This window comes from Acinonyx jubatus, chromosome E3 (assembly GCF_027475565.1).
Source record: "Acinonyx jubatus isolate Ajub_Pintada_27869175 chromosome E3, VMU_Ajub_asm_v1.0, whole genome shotgun sequence".
Lineage (NCBI taxonomy): Eukaryota > Metazoa > Chordata > Mammalia > Carnivora > Felidae > Acinonyx > Acinonyx jubatus.
This window is the reverse complement of record NC_069398.1, coordinates 12221294-12240556: the sequence shown is the minus strand read 5'-3', so window position 1 is coordinate 12240556 and position 19263 is coordinate 12221294. Positions and strand designations below refer to the sequence as shown.

At 41.7% G+C, this 19263-nt stretch overlaps 1 protein-coding gene across 3 annotated transcripts in view; it reads left to right on the top strand.

Annotated features, from left to right (window-relative positions):
- Positions 1–19263, top strand: part of DNAH3 (dynein axonemal heavy chain 3) — a 169834-nt gene that overhangs the window by 43217 nt on the left and 107354 nt on the right. For all 3 annotated transcript variants that reach the window (XR_003415245.2, XM_053213005.1, XM_027043073.2), the window contains exons 19-24: positions 4127–4338; positions 8823–8914; positions 13534–13648; positions 15610–15726; positions 16521–16700; positions 18084–18220. Coding sequence is in view for 2 of the 3 variants with exons in the window: in XM_053213005.1 (XP_053068980.1) it covers positions 4127–4338; positions 8823–8914; positions 13534–13648; positions 15610–15726; positions 16521–16700; positions 18084–18220 (853 nt within the window). In the remaining variant the exon portion in view is untranslated. The remainder of the gene's footprint in view (positions 1–4126; positions 4339–8822; positions 8915–13533; positions 13649–15609; positions 15727–16520; positions 16701–18083; positions 18221–19263) is intronic.

The window sequence follows — 19263 nt, the reverse complement described above, 5'->3', positions numbered from 1 at the left end:
CATTAAAAATTTTTTTTTAATGTTTACTTGAGAGAAAGAGAACGTGAGCAGGGGAGGGGCAGAGACCGAGGGAGACACAGAATCCGAAGCAGGCTCCAGGCTCTGAGCTGTCAGCACAGAGCCCAATGTGGGGCTTGAACCCATGAACCGCAAGATCATGACCTGAGCCAAAGTCAGAAGCTTATAACCGACTGAGCCACCCAGGCACCTCTGTTGATTTTATGTTTAAATTGGCATTTTCTTTTTCATTTAAAAAACTTGCATTTTCACTGATGCTCTTAAACTTTCCAGGTTATCAGTCATATCTAAACAATATATTTTACCTTCTTTATTTATTTTCATACCCCTTTATTTATTCACTGTTCTGTGTTGACCAGCACTTCCAAAATAAACAGTGGTAATAATGGGCATCTCTGTCTTCTTCCTGATTTTCATGGGAATTCCTGCAGAGTGTCAGCTTTAAACATGATGCTTTTCATTGGTTTAAGATACAAAATTTTTATGGTGTCAGAGAAATATTTATAGTTGACCAAGTCTTTTTATTAGAAAGAGATACTGTATTAAAATTTTTTTACACTTAGGGGCTCTTGGTTCAGTTAAGAGTCTGACTTTGGCTCACGTCATGATCTCACATTCGTGAGTTCAAGCCTTCATCAGGCTCTATGCTGACAGCTCATAGCCTGGAGCCTGCTTAGGATTCTGTGTCTCCCTCTCTCTCTCTGCCCCTCCCCTGCTCCCACTCTGTCTGTCTCAAAAATAAAAAAAAATTTTTTTTAATTTTTTTACACTTAATTTTTTTAATTCATATACAACAAAAAGGACTTTTTTGGTATATAAATGTTAACACATGTATAGATTCACCACGATCAGAGAGCAGAAGTTTCATCATTTCAGTAAAATTTCTTGTACTGCCCCTTGTAGTCACACTCTCCCCTCAGCCAGAAGACCTGGCATTGTTGAGCTCTTCATTATTACTATAGTTTTGTCTTTTTGAGACCTTTTGAGAGTGCTTCTTTCACACAGCATACTACTTTGAGATTCATCCAAGTTTTTGGATATATCCATAGGTCCTTCCCTTTTATGCTAGGTAGTGTTCCATTGCATGGATATACCAGTTTGTTTACCCATTTATCCACTGGTGGATATTTGGGCTGTTTCCAGTTTTAGGCTGTTATGAATATAGCTACTATAAACATTCATGCATGAGTTTGTATGTTAACATAAGTTTCTGTTCTTCTGGGATAAATGCTTGGGAATAGATTGCTGGGCCATATTTAAAGTTTATATATAACTTCATTTCAAAAATGCCTTGTAAAAGCAAAGTGTTCCTAATTCTTCCCTTCTATCTGCTGTGTCATTTCTGTTCTTCATTACACCTGTATATAAACTGTAATCATCAAATATATTGTTGCTCTTATTATTTTGAACAAACTGTTAGATCATCTAGGAATAAGAAAAATCAAAGTATTTATTTTACCTTCACTTATCCTTTCCTTAATGCTCCTCCTTTCTTTAAGTAAATCTGTGTTTCTGACAAATACTTTTCCTTCTTTCTGAAGAACTTCTTTTAACATTTCTTGCAAGGTACCTACTGGCAAATTCCCTCAATTTCTCTCTGTCTGAGAAAGTATTTGTTACTCCTTCACTTCTGAAGGATAATTTCTTAGGATAGAGAATTTTAGGTTGGTTGGGTTTTTTTTCTCTCAATGCTTTTAATACTTCATTCCACTCTCTTCTTGTTTGTGTGTTTTCTGAGGAAAAGTAGAATGTAAGGCTTATTTTTGCTTCTCTAAAGGTATGGTGTTTCCCCCTGCCCCCCCCCCCCCCACCACTGGCATTTTTCAAGTTTTTTCTTTAACTTAGATTTTCTACAGCTTGAATGTCATATACCTAAGTGTCATTTTTGGCATTTATCCTGGATCTGTAGCTTGGTGTCTGACATTAATTTGGAGGAAATTCTCAGTCATTAATGCTTCACATATTTTTTCCATTTCTTTCTCTGCTGCTTCTGGTATTTCCATTACCAGTGTGTTACACATCTTGTAGCTATCCCACAGTTCTTAGCCTTTCTGCTCCATTTCTTCCCCCATCTTATTTTCTTTTTAACTTTGCAAGTTTCTAGTGACATATTCTCAAACTCAAAGATTCTTTCCTCAGCTGCGTCTAGTCTACTAATGAACCCATCAGATATATTCTCATTTCTGTTACAGTGTTTTTGCTCTCCAGCAAAGATTTCATTATTGTTGTTATTTAGATTTCTTGGATCACCTGTATAAACAGTCATGTCATCAGGAAAACTAAGACATTTTATTTCTTCTCTTCCAATCTGTATGCCTCCTCTTTCTTTTTCATGCCTCATTGTACTGTCTAGGATTTTAAGTATGATGTTGATAAGGAATTATGAGAGTGAAAATTCTTGCTTTGTCTTAGGGAAAAAGTATTCCATCTTTCACCATTAACTGTTAGGGATCTTTCTTTCTTTCTTTCTCTCTATTCTTTATCCTTTTTTTTGTTTTTTTTATAGAAAAGCCTTAAATTTTATTTATGTATTCATTCATTCATACATTCATTTGAGAGAGAATGAGCAGAGAAGGGACAGAGAGAGAGGAAGGACAGAGGATCTGAAGTTGGGATTGATGCAGGGCTCGAATTCATGAACCACAAGAGCATGACCTGAGCTGAAGTCAGAAGCTTAACTAACTGAGCCACCCAGGCACCTCTGGTTTTGTTTTTTAAAATCACTTTGATATAGTATGATTGACATGTAAAAAACCGTACATATTTCCAAAATACAAGAGTATGGTGGTAGTATAGGTTTTTCATAGATGCCCTTTATCAAGCTGATAAGCTTCTTTCTATTTCTAGTTGGTTTAGAGGTTTTTATCATAAATGGATACTGAATTTTTTCAAATGCTTTTTCCACATCTGTTGATACTATCATGTGATTTTCTTTTTTTAGATTGTTAATAGAGTATATTACATTGTTTGATTTTCAAATATTAAACAAGCCTCACATTACCATGAAAAACCCCAATTGGACATGGTGTATTATTATTTTTATATGTTTCCTGTACACTATGTACAATTCAAAAAGTTTTTAAAAAATTTTTTTCTAATGTTTATTCATTTTTGAGAGACAGAGAGAGACAGAGCATGAGCAGGGGAAGGGCTGAGAGAGAGGGAGATGCAGAATCCGAAGCAGGCTCCAGGCTTCAAGCTATCAGCACAGAGTCTGACGCAGGGCCTAAACCCACAACCTGTGAGATCATGACCTGACTGAGCTGAAGTCAGATGCTTAACTGACTGAGCCACCCAGGTGCTCCAAAGAGTTTTAATTTTTGATCACTCAACTCACAAATGTTGGGCTGATGAAACAAGTTAAATTAACGAAGCTTTATTTAGTCTTGGTAGCCATGAAATAAGAGTGTTTTTGAGTAAATTAGCAACATCATGACACAAGAGTTAACACCGATTTGATATATCCTCGGGGAAGAAAGCAGCAGCGTGGAAGGATTTTGACCAAATGTGAAACCCAAATGCTATAGGATCCCTATGAAGAAAAGGAGGAGAAGGAAATTAATGTTTTGGCGCACTTTTTTTTTTTTTAATGAGGGGTCAATTTTTGTTTTGAAAAGAATCTTTTTACGATAATTTCAAACTTACACAAAAGTTGCCAGAGCTATACAAAGAACTCCCATATCCTCGTTCACCCACATTCTCCAGTTGTTAATATTTCACAGTATTTGTGGAGCACCTTTTACTGCTTCTGTAATGGCATCTACAACCAGGGCTAACAACTGATTCCATGACTACACTTGCATTACACAGCAGGCGTTATGTTGTGCTCGCCACTTTACTTACCTTGCTTACAGTCACTTGCCAAGGTATCTGTTATTACCCCTGTATCGTAGGTGATACTGTTGAGGCTTAGAAAAGTTGAGACAAACATGCCCAATGTTTCATTGGCTAAGGAGAGGTTTTAGATCCAGACCCCACTCCAAAGCCTATGCTTGTTCCCATATCCATACCATAGATAGGCAGAATCCTAAATTCAGGGAATTAAAGGTGTACCCATGACTAACATCTACTTGGTGGTCTGACCCTTCTCTCATGATTTCTATTTCAGGACCCCTCTTTTTGCTGAATGCTGAGGAAATCTCAGAGGAAGTAGGGAATATGTGGAGAACGATATATAAATTGACCAAGACTCTAGCTGATGTACCTGCACCCAGGCGGTTGGCAGAGAATGTGAAAATGAAGATTGAGAAATTCAAGCAACACATCCCTATCCTCAGCATTTCCTGCAACCCAGGGATGAAAGACCGGCACTGGCAGCAGGTGACTGTCACTGTCCACCTCTAGCCAGCCAGTCAATGCCTATGCCTACCTGGTCGCCCTTTGGAAGGCAGGAACCATTACTGGGTCAAGCCTCTCCTTTCTGAAAGGAGAATCTGCTTGAAGCCAAGGGGTTAATAATGGGAGGGAAAGTCTTTTAAAGGAAGGAAATAGGCAGGATACAGGATGAAATGCCTGCCTCTCCACATAAACAGGTTGACCCCTTTCTTTGGAGATCCCATTAATGATGATTGAATATTGCTTCAGCCAGTGGCTAGAAAGACTCTTGTAGTCTGCTTTTGTAAGCAAGTGGCTGCTCAGGACCCTAAAGGATGATAAGGGCATTGAATTACAGTGAGAGGGGCCTGGATTTGTCCCTTGATGAAGGACACACAAAAGAGAAAGCCATGCCTTTTCCTGGGGCCTCTTGACAATGCCAGATGATTCCTGCTTGGGCCAATAATATTGTAGAGCTTCATCGTCCAGCAGGCTATGTTCGGAAATAATACCTCACTCTTCTTTCAGCCCTTTGAGTCTATAAATGAGAATAATAAATATTCTCCTCTAAAAATAGTTGGGACTTTTATAAGCAACTAAGTGTGAGGGTGATAAGTGTGGTGTGAACACTAAGCAGAAAAAAGAAAACTGACTGTGTTTCTAAAATAATCATCACATTCAAGGGCTAGAAATGGCCTTGAAACGTCCTCTACCAGGGAGTTGGAGTTGAGACGGCCTCTCCATAGGCAGATTTCTCTGTGACTTGGCCTAGAATTCCCTCTTTCGGAAACATGCACAAGACTGAGGACATGTCTCTGGAAGGACCTAATCTGAGAGCACACCCATTACCTTCCAGAGAATGAAGTCTGAGCTCAGAGCATTTTGATCTCTCTGGGAAGACAAGATCTTGATATGTCAGAGATTCTGGATTTTTCTGTAAAGAAGAACTACTTTCAGTTTCCCAGAAAGCCTTGAAACTCAACACCTAAGTAAAGGGTGTAAAGGAGGGCAGGGGAGAGGTCCTCTTAGGAGACTTATGGTCTTGGGCTGTCCCAGCAGAGAGGGCTACACAGGAGCACCTGCCCCCACTTGGTGCTCATAGGGTGCCCCTATGGACCTAGCCTGACTAGTACATTGGCCCATTTGGAGGGCTGGGGAGGGTGGATAGACAAGTGGCCTTTGGTGTAGTGCTAGGTCTCTCCATGAGATGGCACTATAGAAAGTGCCTTCATCAATGGCCTTTAAAAAACCCCTCAGGAGGGTTGATGGGGGGTGGGAGGGAGGAGAGGGTGGGTGATGGGTATTGAAGAGGGCACCTTTTGGGATGAGCACTGGGTGTTGTATGGAAACCAATTTGACAATAAGTTTCATATATAAAATAAAAAAAAAAAGAGAGAAAAAAAAAAAACCCTCAGGAGACTCGGAAAGCCATCTCCTCCACCTGGTCCTTTCCCTTTGATGATGCTATTCCCACATGTAGACACTTTAAAAATCCCAACCATTCCTAGACATTCATAATGCTCATTTACAGATCACTTAGATGGACAGAATGGGAAAAAATCCTTAGAAGAATAATAACAGTAATAGCTCAAACATAGTTCATACCAACTATGAACTAGGCACTGTGTTGTATACTTTGTGTGGATTCCCTCATTTTATCCTCTCAACAACCCTTTGAAGTAGGGATGATCATCTCCACAGATAAGAAAACTGAGGCTTTGGAGAGAATAAGTAAATGGTCATGTGACTAGTAAGTGGTGGGAGAGGGAATCGGAATCTAGGTCTATGACTCAGCCTAGATGGGGAAAATGGGGAAAGAAATATCAGGTCAGAGGGGACAGTAAGCTGTAGGTAAGAGTGGAATATAGCCCCAAGAAGGTGGCTCCTGAATAATGAACCCCTAAAGTGGAACCCCAGTGGGCTGAACAGTTACAAGTGAGCTCAGACAGGAAAGAGGCCACCAGATACATAAAAGGGTGCCCACAGTCAGAGGCCTGTCCTGCCTGCATTGTAGGTCAAACCACAAGCCACCCTAGTGACAGCCACCGGCCTAGGGGAACCATTCTCTGCCCAAATGCCTAACTCAAGAGAACCATTTGTACAGGTTCTGGCTCAGGCAGGGGGCTCTGAAGGCTAAACCACCTCTTGCTGTCAAGGCTACCAAATGTAACTTCTGGGGTCATAGGGTGGCTGTGCTGTGGTTTCTGACCATTTCCCAGAACTTAAGCAGGTAGGGCTAGTCCCTTTATTTGGGGCACTGATATCAGCAAAGGGGTTGCTACTGTGATTTAAAACAAGATGGAACAGGGTGACATTTGACTTAGGAAGAAACCACGGTGGTGTATACTAAAGCTAGCCCTCTAGGACCATGCTGCCCAATGAAAATAATACAAGCCATATGTCTAGTGTTAAAGTTTCTAGTAGCCATGTTTTTTAAAAGCACTGACAGATGAAAAAAATTTACATTTCATTTAACCAAACATATTCAAAATATTTTTTCAATAGGTAGTCGATGTAAAAAAATGTTAATGTGATCTCATATTTTTCATATTAAGTCTTGGAAACATGGTATTCTTTTATACCTAGAGCGAATCTCAGTTTGGGCCAGTCACATTTCAAGTTCTCAATAGCCACAAGAAGCTAGTGGCTCCATAGTAGACAGGGCAGCTGCAAGCTCTTAGAATTAGAAAGCCAGATGTTTTGTTAGTCTCTATAATTAACAAAAGCAATTACAAAAAAAAAAAAATAGGGGCGCCTGGGTGGCTCAGTCAGTTAAGCATCTGACTTTGGCTCAGGTCATGATCTCGCTGTTCGTGAGTTCAAGCCCTGCATAGGACTCTGTGCTGACAACTCAGAGCCTGGAGCCTGCTTCAGATTATGTGTCTCCCTCTCTCTCTGCTCCTCCCCCACTCATGCTCTGTCTATCTCAAAAATAAATGTCGGAAAAAAAATTGTTAATAATAAATAAATAAGACTACCAATCTCTGAGTTGGCCAAGTCCTATGCCAAATGCTTTATGTAGTTATGTCATTTAATCCTAGAGATAGTGTGTATTCTAAGCCGTATTTTCAGGTATTGAGAATAAATCAAAGTCCAGGGCCACCAGGAACAATTGTGCAGACTGCAATCCACAACTCTAGGGAATGCTGTTCTTGTGTGCTACAGTGTGAATTGTACTTTTTAGAGTTATGCAGTGTATAACCTTCACAACTGTACATAGAAGACCTAAGAGCCCCACTAGATGTGATGAAGAAGAGCTTTTCAGGCAGAACTGGGTCCAAGTCCCAATTCTTCCATTTACTAGTTGGATGGTCTTGGACAAGGTACTTATTTTCTTTGTCTGAGTTTCCTTATGTGTAAAACAAGAGTAATAGTACATTAGTATCTTCCTCGTCATATTGAGGGAATGAAATGAGTGTATAAAAGTCTTAAAACAGTGCCTACTTCATAGTAAGCCCTCAATAAGTGTTTATTACTTCTGATTTCCACTATGCTAGTGGTCCTCCAGGTGTCCTCAGGACCCAGATTGGAAGCCATTTGAATTAGCTGGTTCACTCATGCTTTTGCTCTGCAAATATTTACTGATGCCTACTGACTGCCAGGCCCTGGGGACACAGGGCTAAGTAGGACAGAACAGCCTGCACCTCTCACATTGCTTTCTGCTCTGACATTTTGTAGTCCTCCTGGGGTTGAACAGAGACAAAATTGGGCAGTAGGTGAGATTTCTTACAGAGCCTCATTATCCTTCAGTCTTCTTGCTCCTCCTCTTGAGCACATGTAACCCTCATCCTCCCCCAGATCTCTGTCTTTGAGAAAAGTATTCAAAGCCATCAGAGATTTCAAGTGAGACCTTCTTCAGGGATATTTTCACTTAAAAGACAAGCGTGGGGTAGTATTTACACCAAAGGAATGGGCACAGTTGCAAACTGTTCCAACAAGTTAGCACACTGGGGTGGAAAGGAAGATATTTGGACAGAGCGGATTTCTTCCTTCTCGGCATCCTCAGATCACAGAATTTGTGTGGAGGGGGTCTGTGTACTCATGACTTCCTCCTTTTACTCAGCAAACACTGAAGCTTCTGTCACAGACCAGGCTTTGCACTAGGAGCACGAAAACAAACCAGATCCGGTTGCACCCCCAGGATGCTCACAAGTTGACACCACTGGTCCTCACAAAGACCACCGAGTGCTGCTGGGTAGAGACCCCAGTAAGCCAGATGGAATGCAGTGCGGGCCCTAGGCAGCCTCCCACATTTTTAGACCTGCACCATCCAATTCATTTGCCACTAGCTGTACACAGCTATTCAATTTTAAGTAAAAGTAGATTTAAAAAATCAGCTCCTCAATCACACTAGCCACATTTCCAGGGCTCAATGGCCAAATGTGACTGGTGGCTACTGTAAGGGACAGCGCAGAGTACAACATCATGGAAAGCCTACTGGCCAGCGCTACCTTGGACAGTACACACTTGTTTTCTTCTTTTTTCTGCAGATCAGTGAGATCGTCGGCTATGAAATAAAACCCACAGAAACAACTTGCCTTTCAAATATGCTGGAATACGGATTTGGCAAATTTGTTGACAAGTAAGACTCCTCTCCTTCAGGAAGCTTTTCCATCAAAGTATCTAAGTTCCTACAGGACATGACTGACCTCAGGCTGTTTTTCTCTTTATGGTTCAGGGTAACTTAAGCATTTTTAATAACCTCCACCTTGGGTGATTAGCTACTGGTGAAACTCATTTTCAGCTGCTGGGTTGATGATGGATTATAACTAGAAAATTGAGTCAGAGATTTTATTTTAAAGGGAAATTACAAAAAACAAACAAAAAAGCTCTTGGAACCTGAGCTCCAAGCCCAGGTCTCAGTGACTTCAGGTAAAACTGTTCACCTTTTCTGGGCTTCAGTTTCTTCCTCCCTTCCTCCCTCCCTCCCACCCTCCTTTCCCTCCTCCCTCCCTCCTGAGAGAGAGAGAGAGAGAGAGAGAGGCAGAAAGAGAGGGACAGATTATCCGAAGTGGGCTCTGTGCTGACAGCAGAGTCCAATGCAGGGCTCAAACTCATGATCCGTGAGATCACGACCCGAGTGGAAGTTGGATGCTCAACCGACCGAGCCACCCAGGCGCCCCCAGTTTCCTCTTTTGAACAAAAAACCAACAATAAACAGGAGCAGCTCTCTGAGTTCTTAGAGTCCAGGAAAGATGGTCCAGTGAGAGAATGTTTCACTTGCTTTCTCCTTTTCTCCAAATGCCCCTAGAGTCTGTGTACAAGAAACTGTGTTCTTTGAATTGCTGTTTTCAGGACCCAGAGACTCGTTGGACCTTGACTGTCTACACCTTCAGGGCAGGGGATGGGAGATACTGTATTGCCTGGACCAGAGACCCTGTCAGACAGCTGGGTTCAGGTCTAACTTGACACATGCTTCTCAGAGTGTGGCCCCAGACCAGCTGCATCAGCATCACCTGGGAACCTATTAGAATTGTATATTCTCGGGCCCCACCCCAGTCTGCTGAATCAGAAATTCTGGGTGTGGACCCTGCAATCTATGCTTTAACTGGCTTTTCAGATCAGCACTGTCCAGTCCAGAAGCCACCAGCCACATATCCTACTGAGCCCTTGAAATGTAACTATTCTGAATTAGAGGTGAGGCAAATATAAATAGAGGCTGGGTTTCAAAGGCTTATTAAGAAAAAAAAGCAAAATGTCTAATGAGTTTTAATATTGATTATATGTTGAAATGAATATTTTTGATATACTGAATTAAATAAATTATTAAAAAATTTTTCACCTGTTTCTTTTTACATTTTCAAAATATGGCTACTGGAAACCTTAAAGTGACATGTGACCCACCTTTTATTTAGAATAGGCAGTACTGCTCCAGGTGATTCTGATGCACGCCAGAGTTTGGAACCACTTTCTCCATCCCTGTGGGATAGGCCCCCAAATCTCTCTGCCATCTGAATGCTCTGATTCCCAACCCCCTAATACCACCAATGTAGTCCCTTTGTGAGGAGGAAGCCTAGAGACAGATTAGTGAGATTGTTGGCTATGAAATAAAACCCACAGAAACGGTGTAGGTTATTTCATGAAAAGGCTTCATTTTCCCTGAAAAGATAGATGTTTCTAAGAGAGACCAGCTATAGAACATTTATGCTGCACCAACATTTAATAAACATTAACCAACTGATCCATCACTATAACCTAATGTTGTAGCTACTATTATTATCCCTATTTTACAGATGAGGAAGTAAGTTGATCTGAGTGTTTAGGTAACTTGACAGAGGTCACAGCTAGTAACTCAATGAACCAAGACTGGAGCCCAGACTGGCTGACTCGAGAGCCTAAAGTATTGTTACCCTGTACTGCCTAAAAAATAAACTCCTCTAAGGAGACGGAAACCAAGCAAACACGCAGCAACTCTGCCACTTTCTGTGCCAGCTGGCCCCACTGTGACAAACCCAGAAGTGGTGACACCTTGGCTAAGTTGTTTGCCTCTGTGTGTCTCAGTATCCTTATCTGTAAAATGGGAAGAAGAATAGTAGCTGGGCGATTAGAGTCATGTTGAGGGTTATGAGGTAAGGCATATAACCTGAGCTGAGTTAACGTCTAAGTTCTCAGCCACAACCTGTTAGTGAGGCGTGCAGTCCCAGGTCTCCATCATCCCATAGTTAATGCAGCTTTGTCACATCACACTGTTAATGGGCTCCTTTAGCACATTTGGTTAAGGTCAACTGTTGCTGGACTTCAGGGATGCCCAAACTCATTAATGCTTCTGTGCAATATTTTGCATAATTATAAGTCATAAAGTATGTTGCAAACATTTTATCTTATTTAATTATACCAACAACCCCTGGTATGTGCAGAGGCAGACCCACTATGGCCTGTTGAGTGACTTGGTCACAGACATGCAGACAGCCTCTTTGTCTCACTCCCACCTGGGCTGGCACCTGCCTTTATTAATTATTCCCTAAATGCACACTCATTTTGTCATCTCCCAAGAAGGCCACGTTTAGGATGATGACCATGCTGCTGAAATCTTGATCAGTCATTCTTTGGAATGGGCCTCATCCACTACTCTCAAGGAAGCTGAGCAAAGATTCTCAGCTCTGTTTAGTTGACCCTATTTGGCTGACCACGTGTGGACAATTCTCTTGCTCCTTCTGATAAGGAGAAGAGAAAAGGCACATAGTGGAGGAGGAAGAAACACTGGATTGGAAGTCAGAGGAACTAGTGTCTGGACCTGGTTCCAGCACTCCCCGGCTGCAATTGAGGCTTTGGGGATATCACTTGCTTCATCTGGGCTTCAGTTGCCTATATGCAAAGACCAGATAGTGTCATCTCCAGTCAAGCTTGCAATGAAAGACAAGTGCCGAGGCAGAGAGAATAATCCCTCCTTCTCCTTCCAAGAACTTGGCTTCCTGGTTCTTCCCAATTCCCAGGCCACACCTGAGTTTAGAACCCCAACTCTCCATGTGGAAGCAAGAAGAAAGGAACTTGTCTTCCCCTTTTCTGTGGAACAGAGGGGCTATGGATATGGACCCAGCATATCAGGAAAATAGCAGTGATTTTTAAAAAGGTAGGGACGTGGGCACCTGCGTGGCTCAGTTGGTTGGGTGTCCGACTTCAACCCAGGTCATGATCTCTTGGTCCATGAGATCATGGACCCTGCGTTGGGCTCTGTGCTGACAACTGAGAGCCTGGAGTCTGCTTCAGATTCTGCCTCCCTCTCTCTCTGCCCCTCGCTCATGTTCTCTCTCTCTCTCTCTCTCTCTCTCTCAAAAATAAGTAAACGTTAAAATTAAAAAGGTAGGGCAGGGGCTCCTGGCTGGCTCACTTGGTAGAGCATGTGACTCTTGATTTTGGGATTGTGAGTTCAAGCCCCATATTGGGTATACAGATTATGTTTAAAAAAAAAAAAAAAAGGCAGGGACAGGAAGTGGAACAAAGCCATCGTGTAAATTAACAGAAGTTCTAACATCTAAATAGGAAGTCAATAATAATTCTGGGGGAAATAAGGAGTAAATGAAAATAGAGAAAAGGGGGTCTTATTTTAATGGCTTTGAAAGAATGGTTCTCAACTGGGGACAATCCACCCCACCCCCACTGGGAAACATTTGACAATATCTGGAGCCATTTTCGATTGCCACAACTGGCAAGAGGTGGGAGCAGGGGGAGTCTGCTACTGGCATCTATTGAGTAGATGCCAAGGATGCTACTAAACATCCTCCAATGTACAGGACAGCCCCCTCTCCCAACAGAGTTAATTAGTATTAGTTTGCTAGGGCTGCTATAACAAATACCTTAGGCTGGGTGGCATAAACAACAGAAACTTATTTTCTCATAGTTCTGGATGCTGGAGGTCCAAGATCAAGGCATTGGCAGAATTGGTTTCTTGTGAGGACTCTCTTTTTGGTTTGCAGAAGACCGCTTTCTCCCTGTATCCTCACATGGTCTTACCTCTGTGTGTCTGTCTTAATTTCATGTAAGGACCCCAGTCATATTGGATTAGAACCCATCCTAATGACCTCATTTTAACTGAACTATCTCTAACTGATCTCTTTTTTAAGATTTTAATTCCAGTATATTAGTGTTATATTAGTTTCAGATGTACAATATAGTGATCAACAACTCTATACATAACTAAACTACCTCTTTAAAGACCCTATCTCTGGGGCACCTGGGTTGGCTCAGTGGGTTAAGCATCTGACTCTTGATTTCGCCCAGATCATGATCCAATGGTTTTGTGAGTTTGAGCCCCAACGTTGGGCTCTTCACAGCTGGCAGCACAGAGCCTGCTTGGGATTCTCTGCGCACCGTCCCCGCCCCCCCCCCCCCGCTCCTCCCCCCACTCACAATGTCCCCTGTCTTTCTCAAATAAATAAACTTCAAAAATAAAAGTAAAGACCCTATCTCCAAACGGGATACCCCTCATTCTCAGATTCTGGAGTTTAGGACTTCAACGCATGATTTTTGGGGGGATGCAATTCAGCCCATAACACAGCCCGTACGCCACTGGTGCTGAGGGTAAGAAACTCTGCAAAACACTGGAGGTAACCAGCACGTCTTAGAGCCGGGTGTTATTAAACATTTTAGTAAAATTAAGGGCATTTTGAATTTGTCTTAAGGATGAACCAAAATTACTCCTCTGCCATGTTTTCACTGCCCTCCTTCCTCCTGTTGATGTTGCTATTGCTGTGTTCTCTCTAGACTGGAGCCCATTGGTGCAGCCGCCAGTAAGGAATACTCTCTGGAGAAAAACCTGGAAAAAATGAAGTTAGACTGGGTTAACATGACGTTCAACTTTGTGAAGTACAGGGACACTGTGAGTGTTAGTCCAACTGCCCAGCTCCCTGACAGCAGCCCCTTGATTATGTAGCAGGTGACAGAGGGGAGTCATTCAGAATTGCAACAGCACTTGGGAAGGAGGGATCCCTAACGTCTTGTTTTTTAATTTATTTTTATTGAGATATAATTGACATGCAACATTGTGTAAGTTTGAGATGTAAAACGTGTTGATTTGATACATTTATGTATTGCAATATGATCACCACCCTAGTGTTAGCTAACAGCCCTGTTATGTCACATAATTATCATTTCTTTTTTGTGGTAGGAACAATTAAGATCCAGTTTCTTAGCAACTTTGGAGTTTTTCTTGCTGTCTTGTCTATAATCACTATCCTGTGCATTAGATTGTTTCCTCCCATCTGCCTTCACGTGCCAGTCATTCTTCCTCCCCAGCCCACCCACCGGAAGGGTGCATTTTTAAATGAGAAAGGCCTTTTGATTGAGAGCTACAGGCTTTCTCAGTGCAAAGAAACTGAGTAAGCCTGCTGAGTTAGCATCTCCCAGGGAGGGCTCCCCAGGCCTCTCAGAAGCATACCTGGGTAAAAAATGCTTAGAGCATCTCAAAAAAAAAAAAAAAATCTGCAATTGATTCTTTCTGGCTCCTCTTACCCACAGAATCTGTATTTTTCAAGCACTCCGGTTTTTATTCTAACGTGCAGTACAGATTAAGAAACTCCCTGTCCCCCAGGCTGCATGTTATCTTTTGTGACTCTCCACTGCTTTAACTTGAATGGTCACGGCACCTTGATCACGTGGATAGGAACTATAGCTGAGCCAATGTAAGGGAAGAGAACTGGGGCCTCTCTCAGCAAGACCAGGCCACTGACAGTGCCAGTAGCTTGGTGCTACATCACCTGATGCGATTGGATACTGCTAGGGGCTGTTGGGCTGGGGTGAGAGGTTGAACCTGGGGAAACTGGGAACAGGTCAGTTGCACCTGGCCCATCTTCAGAGTTTGGGACTGACACAACTATAGACAAGGATCGACAGCAAAAGGAAGTCACAGTAGCACTTTATCAAGAGCTAGACACACCTTCTGATGCAGAGCTACTGGTAGAAGGTACATGAGAGAATATATCCTAGCTCCAATTTAACCACCCAGATGTGGGCTTGAAGGAAGTGAAAACAGAGCCAGAAAGGCCAGACCTGCTAGACAGGGGCAGACCCTTCTCAGCTTGCTCACCACAGTGGCCCAGGAGGAAGAAGAGTGCCATTCACAGGGGCTGACCTCCAAAGCACAGTAACCTGAGCTCCTAGTAAAATATGGCCCAGTAAATGTATAGGCAGAAGTTCCCAAACTTTTTTCTGTGTGTGGCGCCTTTGTGTCTCGGTACCTTTTTTTTTTTATAGTTCCCCTCCCCGGGCTGAAAGAAACACCTAACAGCTTTGTTTATGAAGTAATAAGGTTCAAACAACTTTAATAAGTATTTGTGTCATTTCAACAACTGTGTTTTTTAATCCATATAAATGGAAAGAAAAAAACATTTGTGTTTCATTTTTAAATAACCACAACTAATTGCTGCTAGTTTGCTGCAGTGCCCAGGGGTACCTTGGCACACAGTATGGGAACCACAGGTCAAGGTCCAACCAGTCAGATTAGCAGCTCATCCTACCTGAGAGAGAACCAGCAAAGCAAGTGGAAGTAGGAACATAGAGAAGGGACTAGAATAATATGCCCTTCCCCCACCCAGTCCCCAACAGCTACTAGTTGTAGGTCTGGGCTGGGACCATGTTTGATTTCTGCAAAGGAGGTAGAAAATAAATGTCTTTAAGAACACTTTCGAGGAAGAGAATAGAAATTCCATGCCCTGTGAGACAGATTTCTGTCCCACTTGGGTGGAGATCTGAGCTGTGGGCCCTTTGGAGATCAGCATGAAAAGTGGGGGGCGGGGAGGGAGGGCTTGTGGTTTTGAACGGTCGGGGAATCTTTATTCATAGGGTACAAGCATCTTGTGTGCGGTTGATGACATTCAGCTGTTACTTGATGATCACGTGATAAAGACCCAGACTATGTGTGGCTCCCCATTCATCAAACCAATAGAAGCAGAATGCCGGGTAAGAGGAAATGAGATTGAGGGTTCTTGATGTCTCATTAGCTCTGGGTTTGCTGGAAGAGGGAGAAGATTTTTAAGTTCAGTTAACAAAGAAGCTCACTTTTTCCTGATTGGAAAAAATACATAACTCAAGACTGAAAGCAATAACCATCCAAGTAAGCATATGGCACTCTGAGCCTTTACAGTAGTCTGCCAAAAGAGAAGATGAGATGATTTTAATGCACTGAATAAAAATACATTTGTGAAGTATTTTATGAGCTAGAGTAATCTAGAATATAAACTACATAAGGGTAGGGGTTTAGGCTCCTTTCTTGCCTCAGTGTTTGTGGAAGTGGCATAAGCTAAGGCCACTCTGGAGCCAGACTGCCTGGGTTCAAATTCTGGCTTTGTACCTTGTTGTGTGACCTTGGGAAAGTTACTTGAACTGTTCTATGTCCATTTCTGCATCTGTAAAGTGAGATTTGTAATAGTATCTCCCTCATAAATCTGTTGGATTAAACTGGTTTCATATATGTAAAGCACTCAGACCATCGCTTGTCACAGAGTAAGCATTATAGCTGCTATTAATATTATTCCATTGGGAAAACTGCATGAAGGCAAGGACTCTTGTTTTTTTCATTGCTGTGTCCACATTGCCTAGAGTAATGACCAGAACACTGGGGGCAAATAATAAGTACTTTCTTAAACAAGTGAATGAGCAAATGAATGAATAAATCCATCCAGTTTGTTCAGGCAATGGGTCTGTGTTGCAGAGTGGCAGGTTAATGATTCAGATATGAAATGCTAAATTCACAGAAATGGGAAGAAAAGCTGGTTCGTGTGCAGGAAATTTTGGAGGCCTGGTTGAAATGCCAAGCCACCTGGCTGTACCTGGAACCGATCTTCAGCTCAGAGGACATCATAGCCCAGATGCCAGAAGAGGGCAGGAAATTTGCCACCGTTGATAGTTACTGGAAATCACTCATGTCCCAAGCGGTAAGTTTTTCCTCCCTAGCACATCTCTCCATCAGGCATGTGGGATGCTGTACAGATGTTCCTCACTGCACATCGTAGCCATGTCCCTTGAAATTTATAAGTAAACTAGATTTTTTCAAATTTGATATGTTTAAAATTTTTTTCTAATTTTGAAAGTTGTTACTAAAAATTCAAGTGTAGAAATATGTAATACAGAGAGTGGAGGCCTTTTGAAAGCCTACCTCCTTAGAGGCAACTGTTAGTAGTTTGTATGATTTAGTTCTCGTTCCTAATGAGGTAGAAGATTGTGTCACATGATAATGCAATAGAACTTTTATAGATTGAGGATCATTTTAGAATTCAAATCGTTCTCCATATTCAGTTACCTAGTTATTTAACAAATGTTTATTAAATACCCAGCATTGAATTAACAGTCAGAAAACAACTTGAAGATGACTAGTATATGATTTCTGCCTTCATAAAATTCACTGTCTTGTGAGGAGAGACTCAGAGGTAAATAAGAGAGCTATAAAAGAAGTATATATAAACAGCTTTTAGAACACAGAAGAGTGATTTAGTTGCCTGGGAGTGTCAAGAAAGGCTGCAAAGGGGGCACCATCAGAAACAAGCCTTTTAGGATGAGTTCACTGGGCATACAGGGCAATCAGGGGTATCCATTAAGAGATGATATCTTTTTCCTTTTTGAAGTCAAGTGTACTCAAATTGGGGCTCACTTATAAAGAATTTATCTCAAGAATATTTATCTGTGTTAGTGGGAATTTATATTGCCCAACCAGTGGAGCCAGTTTTCATGATATCCTGCTTCCTCCAACTCCATATTAGTTCAGATTCTTCAGTTGCAAGTATTCAGTAACAAAAGTTCCACTGAATAAATTTTAAAGATCAAATTGGCTTTTTTAAAGAATTCATAAATTGGGCACTATCCCATCTAACAAATAATAGGATGCTCAAAGGAGTTGTACAAAATGGGAAGTTTATTTTTTTTTAATTTTTTAATGTTTAATTTTGAGAGAGAGAGCACTCAAGCAGGGGAGGGGCAGAGAGAGAGGGAGACACAGAGTCCAAAGCAGCCTCTAGGCTCCAAGCTGTCAGCACAGAGCCAGATGCGAGACTCATACCCATGAACCATGAGATCATGACCTGAACCAAAGTTGAACACTTAACCAATGAGCCACTCAGGAGCCCTGGAAGGTTTTTATAGAAGGAGGAGTCGACCATGTCCAGAGGAAGAGGATCATGTTGTATGAGCTTTCACCCTTGTGGGATTAGGAGGCAGTTAGCTGGGCAGGGAAGTCAGCAATTGATGGGCTTGGTCATATACTCAATGATCATTCTCAGAATCTAGGAACCCCGTGGTGATTCTCATTTTTTTTTGGAACCTAGGTGAAAGATACCAGGGTTCTGGTGGCAGCAGACCAGCCACGGATGGCTGAGAGGCTTCAGGAAGCCAACCTCTTCTTAGAGGACATCCAGAAGGGGCTGAATGATTACTTGGAGAAGAAGAGACTGTTTTTCCCCAGGTATTCAGTACTATTCTTTTGTTTGGAGTTACCTTTTTGACCCATGTATAGTTAGAATTACATTTTTCATCCTGAGGGTTGGCTTCTACCAATCTTTTTCATAGTTTTTTCCTGGTTTTCCATTCCCCACAAGACAGCTTTCAGGAGTAGGGCATGTCTTTCTGGTCATTGCTTAGAGTGAGGTTGAATGGACACCAGTAGGAACCAAATCATGGTCGAATACCCCGTTGAAGGGATATAGTAGTCCTGATTAAGAGCCTAGACTTGGGAGTTAAACAGACCTCTGTTTGAGTCCCAGCTTTTCCACTTACTAATCCTGAGACTTTTAGCAAATCTACCTGAGCCTCAGGTTCTTCACTGTAAAATAGAAATATAATAATGGCTCCTACCTCATATATCTGTGCAGATCAAGGAGATAATGCATGTAAAGCATTTAGCCATCTAAACAGTTAAATGTTTTTTTGACATCAAATTTTGCAGTTTCTGGTAGGTATGTTTTTAAATATTTGACTCTTGTTAAATATTTATATTTTTGCTTCTGCGTAAAAGTCAAAGTCATTTTAGAGGGTTGGTTTCAGAAAGAGGATTCTCACTGCTGATATCTATCCATGTCATTTGACTTGAATTGGGATGTTGGTTTGATCCAAATTTGCTTTTAGGAAAAGTAAATTTTTGTGTTCCCTTTTATGGAGACAAAATTAGTTTCCTGCTTTCCACCACAAACTTAAAAAAAATTTTTTTTTAAGTAAGCTCCATGCCCAGTGTGGAGCTTGAACTCATGACCCTGAGATCAAGAGTCATATTCTCTACTGACTGAGCCAGCCAGGTGCCCCTCCACCAGAAATTGTTTTAAAATGGTTTGTTTAGGACTTACAAATGTCCTTGTGTCTATGTAGTGCAGCATTGTGTGATAGAACTTTCTACAATGATAGGAATGTTCTGTATTTGTGCTGTCCAATACAGTAGCCATTAGGCGCATGTAGCTATATAGCACTTTAAATGTGGCTAGGGTGCCTGAGAAAGTGAATTTTTAATGTATTTAA